The sequence below is a fragment of the Microtus pennsylvanicus genome, chromosome 21 (genome assembly GCF_037038515.1).
Source record: "Microtus pennsylvanicus isolate mMicPen1 chromosome 21, mMicPen1.hap1, whole genome shotgun sequence".
NCBI classification, from domain to species: Eukaryota; Metazoa; Chordata; class Mammalia; order Rodentia; family Cricetidae; genus Microtus; species Microtus pennsylvanicus.
In genome coordinates, this window is record NC_134599.1 from 20197947 (window position 1) to 20220654 (window position 22708).

General features: G+C 44.5%; 1 protein-coding gene across 5 annotated transcripts in view; it reads left to right on the forward strand.

The window, feature by feature from the left end:
* The first annotated feature begins 8993 nt into the window (after nucleotides 1-8993).
* Nucleotides 8994-22708, forward strand: part of Clip4 (CAP-Gly domain containing linker protein family member 4) — a 69674-nt gene continuing 55959 nt past the window's right edge. Inside the window, exons 1-2 of one of the 5 annotated variants that reach the window (XM_075955825.1) lie at nucleotides 8994-9200; nucleotides 17946-18093. In XM_075955825.1, the coding sequence (XP_075811940.1) occupies nucleotides 17961-18093 (133 nt within the window). In that variant the 5' untranslated portion in view covers nucleotides 8994-9200; nucleotides 17946-17960. Of the gene's footprint in view, nucleotides 9201-9959; nucleotides 10318-10413; nucleotides 10848-11396; nucleotides 11472-17945; nucleotides 18094-22708 lie in introns of those variants that run through there. The other 4 variants (XM_075955824.1, XM_075955826.1, XM_075955823.1 and 1 more) reach the window with 4 other exon arrangements.

The window sequence follows — 22708 nt, forward strand, 5'->3', positions numbered from 1 at the left end:
AAAGAATTTGAATTTTCTTATTATCGAGTTTAAAGAGTTCTTTGGGATAACACCAGAGAGGAACTTTTGTAAAATTTTTAGCTTTGCAAAGTTTTTGGCTTGTGTTTTCATTGTCTTAACATGGCTGTAAAAATATTTTATTCTTTGTGTGCATGCATGTGTGTGTTGGTGAAGGCCAGAAGAGGGTATTGGGTAGCCTGGAGCTCAAGTTCCAGGAGGTTGTGAGTCTCCTGACACAGCTCCTGGGAACCAGACTCCAGTGAGTCGCTCTTGCCTGGTGAGTCATGTTTGTAGCTCCTCTCAATATGGGCACTTAAAGAATATTTTTAGAGTTATTTAATTTGATGTGTGTGAGTGCTTTGCCTGCACGTATGTCTGAATACCACATGCATGCCTGATGCCTCTAGAGGTCAGCAGAGCGTGTTGGCTCCCTTGTAGATGGAGGTACAGGTGGTGGTGAGTGACCATGTGAATGTTGGGAATTAAGCCCTAGTCCACAGCAAGGGCAAGTGCTTCTAACCACTGAGCCATCTCTCCAAAGCCCTGAAGATGGACTTTTATAGAGCAGAAATTATTAATTCCAGTGAAGTCCAGCCCAGCTCTGGCTCCCATGAATTGTGCCTTTGATATTTCATCTAAGAAATCATCATTAAATGCAAGGCTACCTAGATTTTTTTTCCTTTGTTGTCCCTGGAAGGTGCATAGTTTTGAATTCTAATTTATTTCTGTGCTCAAATTTTAGTTGTTTTGTGAGCAGTGTAAGGTAAAACTATTGTTTTCTCCCCAATAGTTTGACAAAGTCTCCTCCTTTGTCAAAGACCCAGGGATGATCCTGGTGTGGGTGGGCTTCTGAGATAGTTCTTGACTTGTCAGTTTTTTCATACTATCTTAATGACTGTAAATTTATAGAAAACTTTTAGCTGGGCTGTGTCAATTCTCCCAGTTTATTTTTCCCCTAAAGAGTGTATTGGCTTTCCTGGGTCTTCTGTCCTTTATTTTGGGCGCCTTGGGGTTTCTGGGCTGAAGGCTCGGTGCATCAGTGTTCTTAGCGGTGGCCATTTGCCTCTGCAGCTGAGACCTGAACCTGCCTGGTGACCTGAGAGCAGAGTCACAGAATTATGTAAGCTCACTGGATATGGCCTGCAAAGATGCTCCGCCATCCCTGCTAGCAACACCGTCTCTGAACTGGTGAAAATATAGCTTCCAAATAGCTAAGTGGCATGTTCTTGTTCAGCTGAACTTGAGAGGTTCCCTGCTGGAATGTCCAGGTTGGGTCATGGTTGAAGCTGGAGAAACGTAAGTGTGGGTACCACATGGAGCAAGGGTACCTAGGGTGGGCAGCAAAACCTGAGCATATTGATGGATGGAGCATCACTTTGGCAGGCGGCACAGCTGCTCTTTCTTTGCTAGGACTACACTTTGAGCCAATGGATGCCTATCTCAAAGATGACGGACTAGTGTATCACTATACAGCGGCCCCTGGTTAGGATGGTCACGTGGGGGAAGGCAGAGCAACAGAGCTCCATCCCCCGAGAACATCGGGGCTCCTTATCTCGACTTCATTTTGAATGCAGGTTATCACCGAGGATAAATTAAATATGAAAACTCAGCTATTTGGGGAGAATACATTTGTAAAATGCACTTGTTATTCTGAAAAATCTGAGCCACTAAAGTCCTGGCATCTTGAGACAACTTTATTTCCAGTTTCTAAATTTTACTTCCAAATGTTTGTGTTCTTTTGTGTGTTTAGAACGATCGTCGTCGTCTTCCCCTTACACAGTGTAACAGGTACTGGGGCACAGAGAAGGGACAGAGTTGACAAAGTGCCCACTGGTTCCCTCATTTGAAACTCCTGGTGGTTTTCCTTGACTCTGTGGGGCAAGTGTTTCTGGCTGTTAACTTGACATTCAAGGTCATTCTAGCCCTAACCTATCTTACAGTTCATCTCATTTCTTACTGTTAGCTCTGCTCCAGCGGGACTCTTCTGGATTGAATGTTGGTGTCCCCCGCTGATCCCCTGGTGAGAGCTATTGGGGGTGAAACCTTTAGCATTTGGAGCATTTGTAGGAAAGCTCATTTTGCTTTCCCCCAGCTGAGGGTATGGTGAGGAAGAAGGTTGTCTTAGGGTTTTCTATTGCTAGGAAGAGACACCATGACCATGGCAACTCTTATAAAGAAAACATTTAATTTATGGTGTTTTTTTTTTCCGTTTTAGAGATTCTGTCCATTATCATCATGGCAGGGAGTTTGGTGGTGGGCAGTCAGACCTGGTGTTGGCTACGTCTTGACTTGCAGGCAACAGGAAGTCGCCTGGCACACTGGGCGGTATCCTGAGCATAGGAAATCTCAAAGCAAGCCCTCACAGTGACACACTTCCTCCAACAAGCCCTGACCCAACAAAGCCATACCCTCTAACAGTGGCACTCCCTTTGAGATTACGGGGGCCATTTATTTTCAAACTATATTCATCATCTATAAACTGAGATGAAGATCCTCACCAGACTCAGAATCTGTTGGTGCCCCTACTTCAGGCTGGCTAGCCTCTAGGCCTGAGACAAGTCTCCAGTGCAGAAGCCCACAGTCTGCACCTGTTGCCATCAGCTGGACAAGAACTCTTCTGGAAGCTCCCAAAATCATTTTGGATTTTCTTCTGTCTTCAAGCTTTCTCTCTGGCCAACAATCATGGTTAAGAGTTTAATCTCCGGGGCCTTGAGAGACACCTCAGAGGTTAAGAGCACTCAGTCCTTTCAGAGGGCTAGAGTTTGGTTCCTAGTCCTCACACAGTGGCTCACAAGCATCCACAAGGTTGGTCCCAAGGGGTCTGATGCCTCTCCTGACCTCTGCTGGCACTAGGCACACACGTAGTTCATATACATACATGCAGGCAAAACACTCATATACATAAAACAAAAATAAATGCACCTTAAAGAAAAGTTTAGCCTCTGGGTCAAGGTGGTCCAGGTTTCAAATCCTGGTTCTGCTCCTTAGTGCATGCTCTTGGCTAAGTTGCCAGCCGTTCTCCCTGCCCAGTTCTTAAACGGGGCCTATGACCCCCCCATGGATTGTCTGACAGAATGCAGGGGGTTAAAGAGACAGTTGAGTGGGAAAATATAGGCAGTGCCATTCTATGCCTTGATTTCTCCAACTTCAGGAACGAAACCTGAATGGTATTTAATTTATAATGGTCTAGAGCATATACAAAGCCTCCGGGATAGCTAGCTCCCAGTTGCCTGACCGCATCTGGTCTCTTCATGGTCCCCATGAGTTCAGGATGCCTCTGTATGAAACCTTTCCTGAGCACATCAGTCTACAGTGTGGAAAGTCTCTTTTAGGAAAATCCTGAGGCTAGCCCATTTCTTCAACAGGTGTTTGGCTTCTTTGATGGGCACTGTGTCATTGGACGATCACGCGTTACTGAGTATCACCCTGGGATGAGCCTGTGAGTAGTGAACCCCGTCAGGAGATGCAGACCCTTTATCTGATTTTACAAAGGACAGACTGAAAGTCAAGGTACATGAAGAGGCCTGACAAGGATTGCAGAGCTAGGGAGAGATGATCCCAGGGCTCCCGTTCAGGCTGCCTGTGGCGCTCTGTGGTCATTGTGGGCTCCCTCCTTAAATGGAAAACTAGAGTGAACTAAGTTATACCTGGTCACAGCTTCCACGCTTGGAGTAGAAGGCAAGCCATGTATTTCTGGTAATTTACTGGACCAGGTGCAGTTTGGTTGCTTTTCTGTGTGCTATGCAGGGCCTCAAGGCCCTGATTGTCTTTATGAAAGAGAGCACATGCTGTACTTTGGTGACCTTTAAAAACAGAACGCGAGAACTCCGCACTCTTGTGTTGAACTCCACATGAATCAACAAAGGCAGTTCCCATTGCTTTCTCCCTGACTGTTCCTTGCAGCCTCAGATTTGCCAGAGTCACTCTCATTATCAGGGCTGTTTTTGTCACAAAGGAGACTTTCCTTGTGACTCAGAACCAGCTAATTGGTTTGTCAATGGCATTCTTTGGTTAGGTGACTCAGTGGGTGGCTGTTGATGGGTGCAAACTCAGTGCAGCTCCAGGAGTGTCTGATCGTCTCTCAGCTCCTAATCACAGTGTTATTGAAGCCACTGATGGTTTATCATGCCCCAGGGTGAAGCTGCACTGCTTTGTAAACAGCCAATAAAAAGACGCTTTGGTGATACACAAAGCCCTTGCACTATCAAGGAAGGGAGGCAAGCACTGTGGCTTCTGGAGCTCTCGGATGGAACAGTCTGTCTTGGCTGGAATTGAAGACTGCTTCCTCCCATCAGCCCATACATAGCTCCTGAATTTGTTCTATGCCAGAGACTATTTGGGGGATTTATGATATGGCAGTGACAGTGATCCAATCGAATTCTTGCCCTCATGAAACAAAATAAAAACAAAACAGTTTGAGTATAGAAGAGTTCATACAAAAGAAGAGAGGATGACTCACTCTTCACTCAACAGTAATTGTTGCTATTTCATCGTTATTGCCATCTGTCTTCCCTTGGTGTGGGAAGTCCTTCTGTATATGTGTTGCTTTTATTGGTTAATGAATAAATCTGTTTCGGACAGTGGCTTAGCAGGAGAGAGTAAGGTAAGAATTCCAAGCAGATAGAAGAGGAAAAAAGGTGGAGTCAGGGAGAAGCCATGTAGCCATCGAAGGAGAAGGACACCCCTGCCGGAGCCCACCGAAACTTTGCTGGTAGGCCACGGCCTTGTGGATTCTAGCCTAATAATACATCATAGAGAACATGCAGGGTTTTTTTTTCCCGAGACTGGGTAACATTACTTAATATTGCACATTCTAAATCCATCCATTTCCCTGCAAATTTGGTAATTGTTTTTATTTCTTGCCCATCTCTTCTCTGCTTGTCCATCATTCTGGGTTTTCCTTTCTGACTGAGAGTCTGGACAGTCTGCGTGTCTTAGTTAGGGTGATTATTGCTGCGATGAGACACCATGACCAAGAGCAGCTTGGGGAGGAAAGGGCTGATTTCACTCCCACTTCCATAGAACAGTTCATCACCAAAAGCAGTGAGGGCAGGAACAGGAGCTGAGGCAGAGGCCACTGATGGGGTTCTGCTTACTGCCTTGTTCCCCATGGTTTGCTCAGCCTGCTTTCTTATAGAACCCAGGACCACCAGCCCAGTGATGCCACACCCATCATGGACTGGGCCCTCCCCCATCGATCTCTAATTAAGAAAATGCTCACAGCCAATCTTTTTTTTTTATATATTTTCTTTTTATTTATTTATTTATTTATTAAGGATTTCTGCCTCCTCCCCGCAACCGCCTCCCATTTCCCTCCCCCTCCCCCGATCAAGTCACCCTCCCTAATCTGCTCGAAGAGCAATCAGGGTTCCCTGACCTGTGGGAAGCCCAAGGACTGCCCACCTCTATCCAGGTCTCCTAAGGTGAGCATCCAAACTGCCTAGGCTCCCCCAAAGCCTTACACCTGTCAGAATGGCTAAAATAAAAAACACCAATGATAGCCTTTGCTGGAGAGGTTGTGGAGAAAGGGGGACACTCACCCATTGCTGGTGGGAATGCAAACTTGTGCAACCACTCTGGAAAGCAGTGTTTCGGTTTCTCAGGAAATTCGGAATCAACCTACCCCTGGATCCAGCAATACCACTCTTGGGAATATACCCAAGAGAGGCCCTATCATACAACAAAAGTATATGCTCAACTATGTTCATGGCAGCTCACAGCCAATCTTATGGAGGCATTTTCTCAATGGAGCTTCCCTCCTCTTTGGTGACATGAGCTCATGCCAAGTTGCCATCAAACTAGCAGCATACCATGTCAATGGTCAACCTGACAGCACCTAGAACTGCTTGGCTAGGCCTCTGAGCATGCCTACAGGAGATTATCTTGATTATGATGATTGATGTGGGAGGACCCAGCTAACTGTGGGCAGAGCCATTCTCCAGGCAGTGAATGCTTAAAGAGAGAAAGGGAGCTGAGCACCAGCTTTTGTCTCTCTCTGCTTCCTGACTGTGGATGTCACGTGATCAGCTGCTTCAAGGCCCTGCTGCCTTGACTTCCTTTGGTGATGGGCTGTATCTTTGAAATATGAACTAAAATAACTCCCTTTTCTCTTAATAGCCTTTGCCAAAGTATTTTGTGAAGGGTGATGTTTCTCTGATTTCTTTCTCAGCCCATTTATCATCAGTGTACAGGAGGGATACTGATTTTTTTTAAGTTAATCTTTTATCCTGCTACTTTATTGAAAGTGTTTATGAGTTGCGGAAGTTCCTTGGTAGAATTTTTGGAGTTGTTTATGTAAACTATCATATCATCAGCAAACAGTGAGAGTTTGACTTCTTCTTTTCCGATTTATATCCCCTTGATCTCCTTTTGTTGTCTTATTGCTCTAGCTAGGACCTCAAGAACTATATTAATTAGATATGGAGAGAGTGGACAACCTTGTCTCCTTCCTGATTTCAGTGGAATCGCTGGGAGTTTCTCTCCATTTAGTTTGATGTTGGCTGTTGGCTTGCTGTATATTGCCTTAATTATGTTTAGGTATGTTCCTTGTGTCCCTGCTCTCTCCAAGTCCTTTATCATGAAGGGATGTTGTCTTTTGTCGAAAGCTTTTGCGACATCTAATGAGATGATCACGTGGTTTTTATTTTTCAGTTTGTTTATACGGTGTATTATGTTGACAGATTTTCATATGTTGAACCATCCCTGCATCTCTGGGATGAAGCCAACTTGATCATGGTGGATGATGGTTCTGATGTGGTCTTGGATTTGATATGCCAGTATTTTATTTAGTATTTTTGTATCAATGTTCATGAGTGAGATTGTTCTGTAATTCTCTTTCTTAATAATCTCTTTCTGTGTTTGGGTATCAGGGTAATTTTGGCAATGTTCTTTCTGTTTCTATTGTGTGGAGCAATTTGAGGAGTATTGGTATTAGTTCTTCTTTGAAAATCTTGTAGAATTCTGAGCTGAAACCATCTGGTCCTAGGCTTTTTTTGGTTGGGAGACTTTTGATGACTGTTTTTATTTCTTCAGCAGTTATAGGTCTGTTTAATTTGCTTACTGGCCTTGATTTAGTTTTGGTAAGTGATATTTATCCAGAAAGTTGTCCATTTCCTTTAACTTTTTTAATTTTGTGGAATACACGTTTTCAAAATATGACCTGATGATTCTCTGTATTTCCTCCACATCTGTTGTTATGTCCCCCTTTTCGTTTCTGATTTTGTTAATTTGAATATTCTCTCTCTACCTTTTGGTTAGTTTGGCTAAAGGTTTGTCTATTTTGTTGATTTTCTGGAAGAACCAACTTTTTGCCTCATTGATTCTTTGTATTGTTTTCTTTGTTTCTATTTTGAGAACTGGATTTTATAAATTGATCTTGGATTTGGCAGCATTGCTGAACTAATTGCTTCTAACAATTTGCTGATTTCTTCTGGGCGTTACATGTGGAGAGTCAAGGCACCTGTACATGTAGTAGAGAAGAAGACATAATTTATGAGTTTGGCTCATTGCTGTAACCATTGCTGTTGGTGGACTTCCTATCTACCTGCTCTGCCAGAAGACTGTCTCGTGTGGTCCTAAGACATCCAGAAGACTGTCTCGTGTGGTCCTAAGGCATCCAGAAGACTGTCTCGTGTGGTCCTAAGGCATCCAGAAGACTGTCTCGTGTGGTCCTAAGGCATCCAGAAGACTGTCTCGTGTGGTCCTAAGGGATGCGCTCACTTTGGAAAAGTGAGTCTCTCTCCCTTTTCCATGAATTTTATCCAGCCCAGTGCACAGAGGAAGAACAGTGACTCTGCCTTCTTTTGCTTACTTCCTCTAATTTCTTCCTTATGGTGTAGGGTTCAGCAGCCGATGACAGAGCTTTCCAGTGTCTGAATTTCTGAGTGATCCCTGCTCATCTCTTTAGACATCTCTGAGCCCTTATGCTTACCAGGACATTCTAGGTAGGTGACGCCAAATGGTGACTTGAGAGGCTTTCAGATCAGACTTGGTGTGAATCTTCTGTCCTACTTCGTTGGTGAGACAAAGACAAGATCTTACAGGTAGAGTTCTGCAGAGTGGACAGTTGGCCACACCTTTCCTTCTCTCTGTGGTACTGACCACTGATGGATGCCTTCCATTCCCGGTACTCTGATTCATTGTGACATTATTCAGGAACCTCATGCCTTCAGATGTAATTCAATCTGAGCACCTGTAATGGATCATATCCCAGTGCCTGACTGTTCCAAAGGCTAGTTCCAGCTCCCAATTGTGGCCTCTTATTGTCCCATTTTATTGGCAAGACCTAGCCTCAAAGTTTGTGCCGTGTGTGTGTGTGTGTGTGTGTGTGTGTGTGTGTGTGTGTGTATTTCAGGCCATGGGACTCCAATAAGGGCTTGTGTTCCTCAGGGTGGGGTAGGGAGTAGTTTCAGTTTGGGGGACTAAGGCAACTAAGGAGTGGAAGATTCTACCTTGTGACTTGGTGTCTTGGGAATTAGTCTGTGTCGTGTATATGTTGGGTGTAGCTGAAAGAGACACTGGTCTGTCTGGTTTGGTTCTAACAGATCTTTGTTACACTTTAGAACCACTCACCTAGCCACACCTATCACCTACTAATAGTGGCCATCTCGGTGGATAATTGTAAAAAAACAAAAAAGCAACAAAAGCAACCTGTGCAGCTTGGAAATGTCACCAGTCGCTCCTGTTACAACAGATATTCATGTGTTTCTGTGGCAACACGACTCATTGAAAGGCACTTAGAGCCAACTTGAGGCAAATTGCTTTCTCTTCTCACCAGCTGAGAAGGTGGGTGGGTTAGTCAAGAATTGGGTGTGATAAAAACAGGGAAAGGGAGCTGGAGTCCTGGTGTGGAGGAAGCATCTGTCTTACATTACTCTCAGAGAGTGCATGAAGGCTCAGAGTCTGCAGGGAAAGAGAAACTGGCAGGCACCCAGGGGCGTGGGATGGGGGTGGAATTGAATACCGCATAAGCACCCCGAGTTTTAGTTGGCCCCGTGCCCCACCCAGTTCTCCATTGTGGTGTAACTGCCTCACACAACTGTTTTGATATCTTGGGCTGTGTGAGTAGAAGCTCGAGGGGCAGAAGGAGGTGGCAGGCTCTCTCCTCCCCGCACTCATTACGCTGGCTCATTCCCGAGCATCACATTAAAGAGGACTCAAGACAAGCCAGGATGCACCCTAAAGAGTCCTTCAACACACCGGTGAGTGGGCTTGCAACTACGCCATAGGCGCACAGTCTGAGAGACAGAGAATGCTCATTATACCTTGAGTTGGAGTTGTATGATCTATGAGTTCCAGGGCAGAAACAACCTTGGATTTTTAGCTCCCACGGAAGAATGTTTTTCAAAAGGCTAGTTACTTAAGAGGGAGTGAGTCCCTTCTTCCTAGAAGTGCCCAACCAGAGCCACTTGGTGGGAGACTGTTATAAGAATTCAAGCAACTAGAAAGTATTTGTTTTGTGTTTGTTTTTCTCATCCCTTGAGCCAAGAGTTGTAACTGAAGAAGGCACTCGGATGTGTGCTATGCACTCAGCTCTGATCTTGCAGTGGCACCTATGGGCATCCATTCGCACATTCTCTCAACATGTTACGGCATGATAGAGAAGAAGCGTTAACAGTATCATAGCCTGTGAGAGCGACATCACCAGTGCATGGCTGTGGTTTGACCCTCTTAACTCAAGGTTACAAATGTCACGATCACATTAGATCTTCCTATTAGTGGCCAACGCCATCCTATAGCATGGCAAGGACATAGAATGTCAGGTCCCACATCTGTCAGCGGTCAGTTTCACTTCTTTTTCATTATGGGAAGATGGATGAGATAGGAATAGAAGGGAGGTGAGGAGGGAGGAGAAAGTGGAAATATAAGTGCTCGCTGTGACTATTCACTTCTTCCCTTGGCTGACACATGTCCTTTGTAATTTCTGAACAGGCGTGGGTGTGTGTGGGGGGGGCACTACTGAGAAGAGTTTTCACAGCAGAACCTGGAAACAGTTGACTGAGTGGGTCCACCCTAGGCGATGCCTGGCCACATTATCTAAGAAGGAGAAGATGTGGTCTCTGGTTACCAGATGGGGTGAGATGAGGGGGTGGTGTCTTCCAGCCCAGGGTGCTAGGAAGCAAGGGAGGCCAAATTGGGCCAACTAACTAAAAGTTTTCCAGAGGAGGGGACGCCTGCTGCAGCCCCAGATCACCGCCTAGGTCAGTCAAGGTTTCTTTAGAACCCGATTCTGCCGCGCTGGACAGATCCCCAAGTGTGTGGGGCACGCCAAGAACTCCCGGGAAAGCCTCCAGACACCCGTGAGCGTGGAGACAGCAGGTGCAGCGGCCGCAGACCTTCTGCCTGTTGAGGGGCTCAGGGGTGCAGGCAAGAGCCGAGCTACCACAGGCGCGTGCGCGGGGCCGAGGGCCGAGGCCTGCGCGCAGCCCAGGCGGCTGCACTGCGCGCGCGCCGAGCCGCGCGTGGGGCCCGGTTCCGGCGCGCGCGGCGTGAAAGACGACGGGTTGTAGCGGCCCGGCTAGAGGCTCCGCAGAGGCCACGGGACCCCAGCGGGAGGGTGGGAGCGCGCCCCTGCGCCTCGCCTCTGTGCCCCGCGTCCGCAGCCGGCACTCCGCGGGGACCCGGAGCTGGCAGGTGGCGGGACACTGGGGGGCGGCGGGGCCCGGGAGGCCGGGCCGCGGGGCGGTTGTCCGTGAGGGCCGCATCAGGGCGTCCAGAGGCCTCCCCGTTCCCAGGGCGGGGAGGTGGGTGCTCGAGTCAGTTCCTCACCGCCTGAGATGCGTGCTCTGCTGGGGCTCGCACTCCGTGGACGCCTGGAATATTTCCCACGCGCGGGGCTGCGCACCCTGGTATGTTTCTCCACGCGCGCCGGTCTCTTTAGGTTCCCCCTCGCCTCCCCTTCTGACTTAGATCTTTAAGAAATCCTTGGGCACGCGTGTTCGAAACTAAATTGCCTCTACCTTACATAGCTGCTGGGAGATTCCTTCATTCTGATTTGCATTTGGGAAGTTGCAGAAGGGTGTGAGCAGAGACCTGTCCCCTGCAGAATCGCAGGAATTAAACGAACCGGTTCACAACTATAGACAGGACGTGGTTCACTCATCCAGACACTGGGTAGGCCCACGGGATTCCGAGCCTGTTCTGTGACAATGTTTACTCATGTATCAAAATGCTATTTTGGAGGGTTTGTAACTTGGCGCAGGTTCCGGGCTACACTGTTTGGTATATTGTAGCACCAGCATAGCGTTAAGAGTGCCCTTTCTTCTGAAGTGTGTTCCTGAGCCATCTGATACTTGAGCTGCAGTTGACTCTTGCTTTGACGTTTGTCAGTCATGAGTCTCCTGCCTAGTTTAAGTTGATTACGTGGCAGAAGAGCAGGTGGTGTAGCACACAGTGTTTGGAAGGAAAGCGGAGGAGACTTGGAAATGGCAGGATTCCAGCTTTCTACATTCTGACGATGCAAGACCATCCAGGTTTAAGTTTAACATAAATAAGATGCGGCTTTCGGCAATGCTTTCATTTGTTCGGGACTAGGGACCGCTTGCACTCAAAGATCCTGACACACAACGGAGGTGTTTGTATCTCTTTTGTACATTTAGTAGATTTAGTACAGGGTGCACTGTTCGTTAGATTTAAATCCAGATCTGGCTTCCCAGATACAACCCCAATAGCAAGTCCTTATTATATTATATTGTTGCTGTTTTGCTTATAACAATCCCAGTTTGGAATATATACTTGTGAGCTTGTGTTGACAATCAGCTTCACTTTTTCTTTCACTCTGTTAAAACCCTTTAGAGCCTCTGGTTGCTTTTAGCCTCACTGTTCTCTTAATTATTTATAATTATAGTGCTACAGCCTTGCTTGGCACTTCAGTCTTCATTTCTCATTCCAAGCATCGGTAAGCTGTTTGTGTTCTGAAGAGCAAGCCGAACTGTTTTCCTTCCGTGCTGGGTAGGAGGGTGCCCATGGCTGAAATGTCCTTCCGTGCTGGGTAGGAGGGTGCCCGTGGCTGAAATGTCCTTCCGTGCTGGGTAGGAGGGTGCCCATGGCTGAAATGTCCTTCTGTGCTGGGTAGGAGGGTGCCCATGGCTGAAATGTCCTTCTGGTTGTGATTGCATCAGCCACATGCAAACTGATCCTTTAAAACAGGGCCTATTAAACAACCCCAGGTATATAAAACAGGCACACAAATAAAACAGTTGCTGACAATAAATAATATATTTTAGAACCACTCTTTGGTATACATATGATTTTACTATTTATTAAAGATGGAAACAGATTTGCACGATAAAGAGATAATTGTTTATTTTTACATTTAAGTTGGACGAACATTTGATGCTACAGGATACAGAACATCCTCAACGTTTTGCAGAATTCATCTGTAGTGCTGACAAAGCTGTTTTGTATCAATATAAATATCATAAGTATACATAATAAACATATGTATGTTTAAGACCCTTTCAGAAGTGGCTGGAAATTCTGCCCTAATCCAAAACCAGAATTGATTTATGATTTTTTAAAAAGAAGATTTATTTTTTCTTTTACATGCATGAGTATCCTGCTTTCATGTATGTTTGTGCCTGGTGCCTGTGGAGGCCGGAAGAGAGTGTTGGGCCCCCTGGAACTGGAGTAACAGGAACTGGTGCTGTCATGTGGGTGGTGGGACCCAGCCTGGGTACCAGAGTAGCCAGGGCTCATAACTGCCGCGTCATCTCTTTAGTATCAATGTTTTTTTAAATAATCTTAATACTTTGAGACAGGGTCTCACTATGTAGCTCTTGTTGTCCTGGAATTCTCTATGTAGATCAGGCTACCTTGGAACTAATAGAGATCCAAGTCTAAACACATGTGCTACCATGCCCAGCTAGTGATTTTTTTTTTAAAATTTAGAATACAAACAGCAATTAACAAAATCAACATTCTAACAAAAATCTAATTCTAAAATATGCTAATTTGATGCTTCCGTGCTGAGGAAGGACAATGGGCACTTCTAAAAAGCCTTTGTTTTCCGTAATTAAGCCCCTGTATTTGGGTAAGAGCAGAACTCTGTGAAAAGGGCTTGCGTCTGGGTGGAGCTGTTTAAGGCAGTGTCAGGTGTCCTTGCATGGTATGTCCACGTGTGCAGTGCTAAGTGCACACGTGGTGTCTTCAGAACCAAGGCTGGAGTGGGGTCACATGATACTACCATAAGCACTGTCTCAAACACCTCCGATACATTATGTATTTGATTTTGTATTTGTTTTAGATGATCATACATTTAGAAACCTGAACTATTTCAGATCACCGTTTGTGTGTGTGTGTGTGTGTTGACAGCTAAACTTGGTTGCCTGAACCCATCCCCAAACCCAAGCCTGCAGTTTAAGAAACTCTGAGCTAGACCAATGGAAATTTTAATTTTAAAAGCCCCATGTAGGTTGTAGCTACCGTGTTGGCCATCCGAGCCTTTAGTTATTAGGTCCCAGAAATCCTATGCGAGCTGTCTTATATCTATGTCCACATAGTGCCCAGCTCTCCTCAGTTACAGCCCTTACTCTGCAGTAATTGTGCTTCCTTGTAGCATCCGAGCCCCAGGCTGGAATCTACAGGAGGACAGAACTCCTTTCCTTATCTTTGGAATGCACAGCTTAGGACTTCATGAGAAACAATGTTATTGGATGTGTGACATTCGTACCTGTGATGACGGAACTTCAGGGCAGGTGTCTGATGTGCTGTCTAGGGCTTGGGACTGCTTTTCCAGTGTTTTGCCTGTGACAAATGAAAGGGTCACTGGAGCCCTGCTTTTACATGGTTTGTTCCCGGATCTCGTGAGAATAAAGGCTCACATACTTGCAATATGTGTGTGTGGGTGAGCAGATGTTTTGTAAGTAGCAAATAAAAGGACCCTTGGGGTTGTGCTTATAAAATGTACATAGTTAGTCTTGTTTTGGGATTTCTTGAAAATAAACACCCATGACTGACTATGATGGGAAACTGGCTGTGAGTCTAACGTGGACACAGCTTAGGTCTCCTCGTTAGGCGAGAAGCTCCAGTATGCTGCCCTTCAGCCGTATCTCAAGCACTGGGGGAAAGGCTGAGGTGTAGCTCAGTGGTAGAGCATTTGCCTGGCATATGTGAGGCCACAGGTTCCATCCCCAGCATCACAGACATAAACCATTCTGAAAGAATTTCATGGCATGGTCGGTTCCTTTTGGAGTCCCGACGGCCCAACCTCTCTGAAGACGTTGCTTGACACTTCTAATTACTGATGTGCAAAGACAAGATCAGGCTGCTTGGAAAACCATGAACTGTTGGAGCCTTGTGACAATATGCTTTTACTCAGAAGTGGTTTGAGTTAGTGGAATAAGATGAAATTTCCATGGGCCTCAAAGTTTGGAGGACGTAGTTCCAGTTATTAAAACTCTAAGACATGGGCGTGCCCAGTTAATTAGGGATCATGTTCTCAAACCAGCCCTTACCAGCTAGCTGAAGGAGATTTTGCAAACAATACCTACTCAACTCAGATCAGTAGGCCTCTATACTTGATCAAGGTTCCAGGTACCATGGCCTTTCAGATCTAGAAATTGTGCCTAGGGAAGGATTCGGGAATATGTGAAACTTGTGTGCTGGGTAGTTTGTGGTGAAATGAAAGAAAGGGTGTTTTTTTTTTTCCCAAGAAGGCAAAGAATTTTTTTGTCATTAAGGTGCAAAGATACAAAGAATGTTCCTCATGCGGATTAGGTAACACTGTGACTTCCCTGGTCTTGAAGTGTAGATGGAGGCTGCTCATTCTTCCCAGCCGCCCAGACCTGAAATAACAGCACAGAAACTGTATTAATTGCAATACTGTTTGGCCAATAGCTTAAGTGTCTTCCTAGCTAGCTCTTACATCTTAAGTTAACCCATTTTTTATTAATCTGTGAATCACCACGTGTTTGTGGCCTACTGGTAAGTTTCTGTGGTAAGGTTCTGTCTGGCAGCTACGTGGCTTCTCTCTGGCTCTGCCTACTCTCTCTATATATATCTCTTCTAGCCTGGCTATATTCTGTCCTGCTGTAGGCTGAAGCAACTTTTTTGTTTTATTAACCAGTGGTAATAAAACATATTCATAGTATACAGAGGGGAATCCCACATCATTGAAGTGTCAAGTAAAACAATTAAATGGATTCCATGTCTTGTGTAAATTACTTTTCCACCTTGGATCTGGAATTTTAATGTTTATTATGTGTGTTCAGAATGCTGGTTTTGTTCTTGTGGTAGTCGACAGTTGTGTAAAATTTAGGTTTTTTTTTTTTTGGTTATGTGTGTGCACCTATGTGTGCATGCTTCTAGCCAGAGGTTGATGTCACCTGCCTTCCCTGTAGCTTAAGCCTGAGGTTTTGGTTTGTCTGGTCTAGGAAACAAGCCTGCCCTGGGGTCCCCGTCTCCATCCCTTGAGTGTTGTTATTGCAGGTGGGTCACTTCGCCCACCCTGCTCTATTGTAAGTCTTGAGGATCCTGACTCCAGACCTTAGACCTGGGCAGCAGACGCTTTACCTTCGGAGCTGTCTCCCCAGATGTAGGTTACTCTTTAAGGGTCTTGACAATCTGCAAGAAATGAAAGGTACTCTTGGGATCACAGCAAGACATTTTTTCATCACTTTGCTGACAAATTAAGAGTCTAGGAAACGTGTCTGAATCCCCAAAGTGTGATTACAGTTGGATTACTCTTCCTAAAACACGGCTTTAAGTGTGTCAGTCTCTCTTGGTATGCCAGTTCCCCAGTGCTTATGGAGTTGAGTGGTTTTTTTTTTTAACTAGTTAAGAACTATTGTAGCTACTTCCCCACTAAAGAAAACCCCACTCCAAACCCAAAATGGAGTTAGCTTTACATCCGCTGGCTCTCCCAGCTGTGTGTACCCTACAGCATGTGGTCCTTTTCAGTGTCTTCCCAGGCTCAGCTCAGGGTATGGTCTGATCCTTTGACATTCCCAGAGCAGTTTCTGGTACTCACTGATGGGAGCACGTCCCCTTCTGTGTCATCAACTGTGTTCATCGATGATGCTTCATTTTAGAATAGATTGTAAGCTATCTGCCACACATGGCTCTCCAGCCACCCTTTTATGTAATCTCTGAAACATCCAAAACGGGGCCTTGCGTGTGGTGACCGTTATGGATGTTTACTAAGTTAGATTTTTTTGGTTCCAAAGGACGCTTCCTACCTACTGTGGGGAATATTTACCCAGACTTGTTACCAAGCAAGCAGGGGCCTGCAAGTAGAAACTTGTAGATGGGGCGTGTGTGATGAGAAGGAAGGGGCTGTGTTAATGGCATTCCTTAGTGTTTGGAATGACTGATGGAGATCACCGCTGCTGTTTAACACTGATCCCTTGCTTTTGTGTTGTTCCTATGTATGCAGCAAGGCTAATGTCGAAAGAGTCCATGAATCCGGTGGCAAGTAATTTCTACACCAGTTCCCTCTACAAAAGTTTGAGATTCCTTTAATGTAATGAGAACGAGGCTAGTTTGTTTACTGTGTAACATTCCTGTGCACATAAGTGTATACTCTCTAAGCCAGAAGAGAGCACACTGTTCCTACTAGTTCTGCTCAGAGAGAGAAAAGGTCTGAACTAAGTGGGGGAGGAAACCTGTTAGTTCCAAGCGACTGTTTCCTTGGAGCTGAGCGGGCTGGTAAGCTGATTTAGTTAAAGATGCTGTCTTAGGGCTTCCATAGCAGTGATGAAACGTCATGATCAAAAACAACCTGGGGAGGAAAAGTTTATTTCATCTTACAGTTTTGTAAGTCCATTGTCCAGGGAAGCCAGGGCAGGAACCTGGCTGGAGGCAGGAGCTGACACAGAAGCCTCGAGGACTGCTGTTTACTGGCTTGCTCCTCATGGCTTGCTCAACTGGCATTCTTTTGGTACCCAGGACCACTAGCCCAGGAATAGCACTGCCCACAGTGAGCTGGGCCCTCCCCTACCATTCATCAATCAAGAAAATGCACCATAGGTTTGCCCACAGGCCAGTCTGGGGGCATTTTCTCAACTGAGAGTCCTTCTCAAATGACTCCGGCCTTTTAAGGTGACATAAATCTACCTAGCAGATGTATGCTACCCCAATGTTAAAAGCATACACAGAATCATATATGTGGTATATCTCCTACTAGAATAAGCTGTTAGTTAACTTTTTTGCTTAGTTATATTCTTTGTGTTTAATATAATCTAAAGTCATTTGGTCTTGTTTATCTCTAAAAATAAACACAAAGAATTCAAAATATTTCAGAACGGAAAAGAAAACCCTAAGTTTTAGTTGTACAGTTAAACTTCACATAGCATTTCTCTGCTTTCTGTGGTATTCCTGAGATGTAGGCTGTGTATAACACAGGTGTAGTTTAGAGCTAATTCCTTCTTCGTACTGATGTTTTCTGGGAGAAGAGCTATGAGAAGTCACAGCCCTCCTCCTGTCTCGGTGGAGTAGACAGACCCCCACATTGCTAAGTGGGACAGTCTCAGCCATTGCTTCCATTGGTAAAAATGAAATAATTGTCAGTGATGTTTTCTGAGATATTAGAAAGTAATGGCCATCTGCTGAACTAAAGCCTTCCCAGAGGATGAGCATGGGACATGGCTCCAGTGGCGGACCATGTCACATTATGAGATCCAAGGTCGCTTTACTGGGGACCTGGCTTAATGCTGCCCATTTGGGTTAGCTCAGCCTTGTAAACAGGTTATCTCTTAGTGGTAAGTTAATTTTTTAAAAATAAGTCTATTAGAGTTTCTCTCTCATGGGCTTTGTATTGCAACAGTACACGGGCTGCTGATGGTGCGAGGCTGTGGGAAGCGGCGCATAGTTCTTAAATAACTGTTTGCTCAGCCATTGACGATGTCAGGTTAACTATATGAAACTCTCAGGGGTTTTGTTGACCGAAGGCAGTCATCCTAAGTTGTGTGTTAGTGAAATGCATTCTGAGTTTTCCTTTCCCATTATAGGTGGTTTTCTAGAAGATGACCATAGAGGACCTCCCGGATTTTCCTTTGGAAGGAAGTTCGCTGATCGGAAGATACCCGTTTTTGTTCGCAGGCTCGGACACGCCGGTTATCTTTTCCATTTCCGCAGCACCAATGCCTTCGGACTGTGGTATGTCACGGTCTGTCTATTGTACCAATGCCTTCGGACTGTGGTATGTCACGGTCTGTCTGTTGTACCAATGCCTTCGGACTGTGGTATGTCATGGTCTGTTTATTGTATCAGTGCCTTTGGACTGTGGTATGTCACAGGTCTGTCTATTGTTATGAACTGATAGCCAGACTCCTGTATCAGGTTCTTTCTGCACTCATATTATTTTGAAACCGTTTGCTGTGATTTTTATAAGATTTCAAGCTTTTCCTTTTTCAAAACCACAATTGCTTATCACAGTTTCTGCCTCTTAAGCTCAACTCTTTATTTCTGCTGTCAGCGTTTTTATTATGTAGAAACGTTGATTTTTAAACACTTTTATGGATTTGGAGGATTTTATTTTTAGAATGCAATGGTGCTCAAACATGTACCATTCTGCTAGTGGTGTATTAATTTTGGTTAAACAGACTGACTTGCAAAAGCATCATGTGCTTATGCAGGGCTAGTGTGAGATCTTCATGGGGGCCGGAATGAAATCAGCTTCTATTGAAGCTGATCCATTTAAGTCTTCTCTGTAACACGTAAACTTGGAAGGGGTCTAGTTTTTGTACTTTTTGATTTATTTCTGCCAAGAATATATTTTATAAGATAGTTGATAAATGGATAAAGTAATTTTTATAGAAATGACAATATAGAATATAGAATTGTAAAAATATAGAACTGTTACATCTCCACTGTAGTTGGGTTTTCAGTATTTCAGTTTGTTTCTAGAGGGACAAACTTTGGGATATTAATATATTAGTAGATTAAAGTTACTACACTAGGAATTTGCCTTAAGAAACCCTGATATCTATTCTAGTACTTCCTCATTTCCAAGTGTGTCCTTTCTGTGTCTAGATTCTGGTCATAGCTCTCCAAGGACTTGCCTGAAACACACCTGGATTCATGTGCAGCATTTACTCATGTTGGCTGCATTTATTTCAGTTCTAGCAAATTAGTTATGGGGGGAAGCCTTGAGCAAAAAGTACATCGTGCTTGCTCCATACTTACTCCATCTTGAATTAGTTACCGTATTTCCTTAACTAGACTGTCAGGCTTAGCATGGAATAACAGGCATATTATTTATTTATTTGGCTTACCTAATAAAGGGTAAGGGAGTCATTTGATGTTAGCTGCTCAATGTTGGCTGAATATATCCATAGGGAGATGATAATGAGTAATGCCCCCTCTGCCTAACTGGAAGTAAACATTGCTTCTATTAGGATGACAGACACTTGGCATCTGTGTAGGCATTCCCATAGAGACATTTCATGGGTGAGACCTCTGACATAGCCAGTCAGTCTCTTGCAGAGCCTCATTTGTGGGTGTATTAGTTATTCTGCAATTGCTGTGATAGAAAACCATGACTAAGACTACTTAGGGAAGGAAGGGTTTATTTTGGGCTCACGGTTTCAAAGGAGTAAGAGTCCACCACCACTATGGGGAGCAGGGCAGCAAGCACCAGACATGCCAGCAGGAACAGCTGAGAGCTCACACTTCAACCCACAGACAGGAAGCAGAGAGTGCTAACGTGAAATGGTGGGAGTCTTTTCAAACCGCAAAGCCCATCCGCAGTGACACAATTCTCCCAGTAAGGCCACCTCTAATCCGTCCTAAACAGCTACTGGCTAGGGAACAAGTATTCAAATGCCTGAGACTCAGGGGAGACAGCTCATTCAGAACACCACACCGAGAATCTAATGGGATAATATTCCATTGTTAAGAAGCTTCAGTTATAGGTTTTTTGCCTGTGGACTCAAACTGTGTCTCCCTGGACTCTGGGACTTGTTTGGTGTGTGGAACTCACAGTGCTAAATTAGATAGAGCCTTCAAGGATCTGGGGACAGCGAGAACACTGTCTTACTCTCTGCTTCCTTTGATTACACGTTTCTTGTCTCCTTGTCAGTGTCGGGTGCTCAGAATTTCTAGACTCCCATCCCAGGTGTTTCTTTACTAAGCATTACCAGTGTTGCCTTAAAGAGTAGTGTGCAGAATGCTGGGCATGGTGGCGCACACCTTTAAACCCAGCACTTGGGAGACAGAGGCAGGTCAGTCTCTCTGAGTTCAATGCCAGCCTGGTCTATAGAGTGAGCTCCAGGACAGGCAGAACTACATAGTGAGACCCTGTCTCAAACAAAACAAAACAAAACAACAACAACAACAACAAAAAACAACCAAAAAACCAAACCAAAACCTAAAAATAAAAAAGAAGAGTAGTAATCCCATCCTAGCTGCTAGTCAAACATTAATAAGTATAATCCATTGCTATTATTATTTAAATGAGCTGACTACTTCCTTATCATTTGAGTGTCTTAAAAATTAAAACATATTTATATGTGTGTATGTTTTGTCTGCATGTGTATCTATGCGCCATGTTTGTGCCTAGTGCCCTCGGAAGCCAGAAGAGGGCATTGGATCCCCTTGGAGGTACAGACACTTGTGAGCTGTCATGTGGGTGCTGGGACTTGAACCCAGGTCCTCTGGAAGAGCAACCAGTATTCTTTCTTACTGAGTTATCCCGCCAACCCCATTTGATTGTTTTCAGTTACTGAAACATTGTTGCAGGCTTTCCCTACCTCCAGGGCTGGTGTTCTTCTCTCAACACTTTCTGCTTATTTCTCCTGCATTTGCTTTCCAGATCTTTGCTACTGTCTCTTAGGCTGTTAGCATGGTATCTTGGAGCCATTAGAAAGGCAGTCTGGGCTCAGCAGAGAATTACTAGGTTAGAGTCTACATTGTAACAAGATCCCGAGGGCCCCAAGATCCCGAGGGCTTGTCTCCATCAGTTTTGGAGAAGCTCTGACACAGAACAAGAACATGAGTATCTCTGTCCCTCTCCAGTAAATCCTAGCGAAGGTTTGATTAGAACTGAAATTACTTAACTGCTCTATAGAGAACTGACAGCTTTAAATTGTTTCTCTTACAATCCAGGAGTATGATGTTTCTTTTCTGCTCAAGTCCTGTACTTTTAAATTTTTCTCTAAATGAGACTTATATTTATTGGTATGCCTGTTATTTTTATGTGCTTTGGATATGGGGTGTTTTTCTCATTATATTTCCCCTTTTATGTAGGAATATTTTTTCTGGAGAAAATAATCCATTTGGCTTACACACATTTGTATCAATACTAAGCCACAGTTGGCATGATGAATTTATGACATAGTTTTTTTTTTTTTGGATTTTCGAGACAGGGTTTCTCCATAGCTTTTTGGTTCCTGTCCTGGAACTAGCTCTTGTAGAACAGGCTAACCTCGAACTCACAGAGATCCGCCTGCCTCTGCCTCCCGAGTGCTGGGATTAAAGGCACCGCCTGGCTGACTAAGATATTATTGTTTGATTTAGCTAAAAAAAATTTCACATAGATTCAGTTCAAGTCTTCTCTATTTCTCCTCTGACACTTTTTCTCTTATTCCCAGAGTTAACCACTGTCATATAGGTAACAAGATAAAATAAATTATCTGATTATTTATACTTATATTTAGTGTGAATAATCAGATCATTTATTATACTTTGTTACCTATGTGAAGACCTGCAGCAACAGGTAGTATAATTTTGTATATTGACAGTTTTATGTAAATGTTTGTATAATTCTGTAACTTAATTGAGTCACTAATACACATTTTGAGATCTGTTCTTATCAACATATGTGTTATCTTTTAATGCAGTTGTTTGCTTGTTAACATATTCCATCAATTCCTCTAAAGAGACATTTCATCATTTCCCCCTAGTACCATCAGTGCTAGACTAGGTATTCACTTTTTAATTATTTATTTATTTATTTATTCATTTATTTTGGTTTTTCGAGACAGGGCTTCTCTGTGGTTTTGGAGCCTGTCCTGGAACTAGCTCTTGTAGACCAGGCTGGTCTCGAACTCACAGAGATCTGCCTGTCTCAGCCTCCCAAGTGCTGGGATTAAAGACGTGCGCCGCCACCACCCGGCGGCATTCACTTTTTAAAAATATTTAAAATTAAAATGTAATTATACCATTTTACCTTTCCCTTTTCTCTCTCTGATCTCTCCAAGTTCCTCCATCCCTCTCAAATTTATGCCCTCTTTTCCTATAAATGTTGTTGCCACACACACACACAAACACACACACACACACACACGCGAGCACACACCTGCTGAGTCTTGCTTGCATGCATGCATATGATCTCAGGACTGATGACTTGGTATTGGATAACCAACTAGGGAGCTCATCCCTGGGGATGTCTAATTCTCTCAGCAAAGAACGAGAATTCGTACAGGGCGTGCACTAGAGACTCCTCAGTTGTGTCCTCATACATATTTAGGAGTGTCTCTCCATTAGAAATGGCCAATACCTATGAAAGTGGCTAGGGGATGAGCAAGTGAACTGAACCAAAAACAAATCCCTTAACTGCTATTGCAAGAAATACACCTAAGTTTGTGATTGGGAAACCACGTGAGGCCTTTCTCCAGGTTGTTTGCTAACCTGTTCTTCCAGATTCTTCTCTGTTGACGGTGTGACAGCCCTGAGGCATTCTCCCAGGTCTGCCTTCTTCTCCTCCTTTCTCTGCATCTGCAGTGGCACCTCAGCAGGCTCACCTGGTGACTCTTGTTCATGCAGGTTTTGT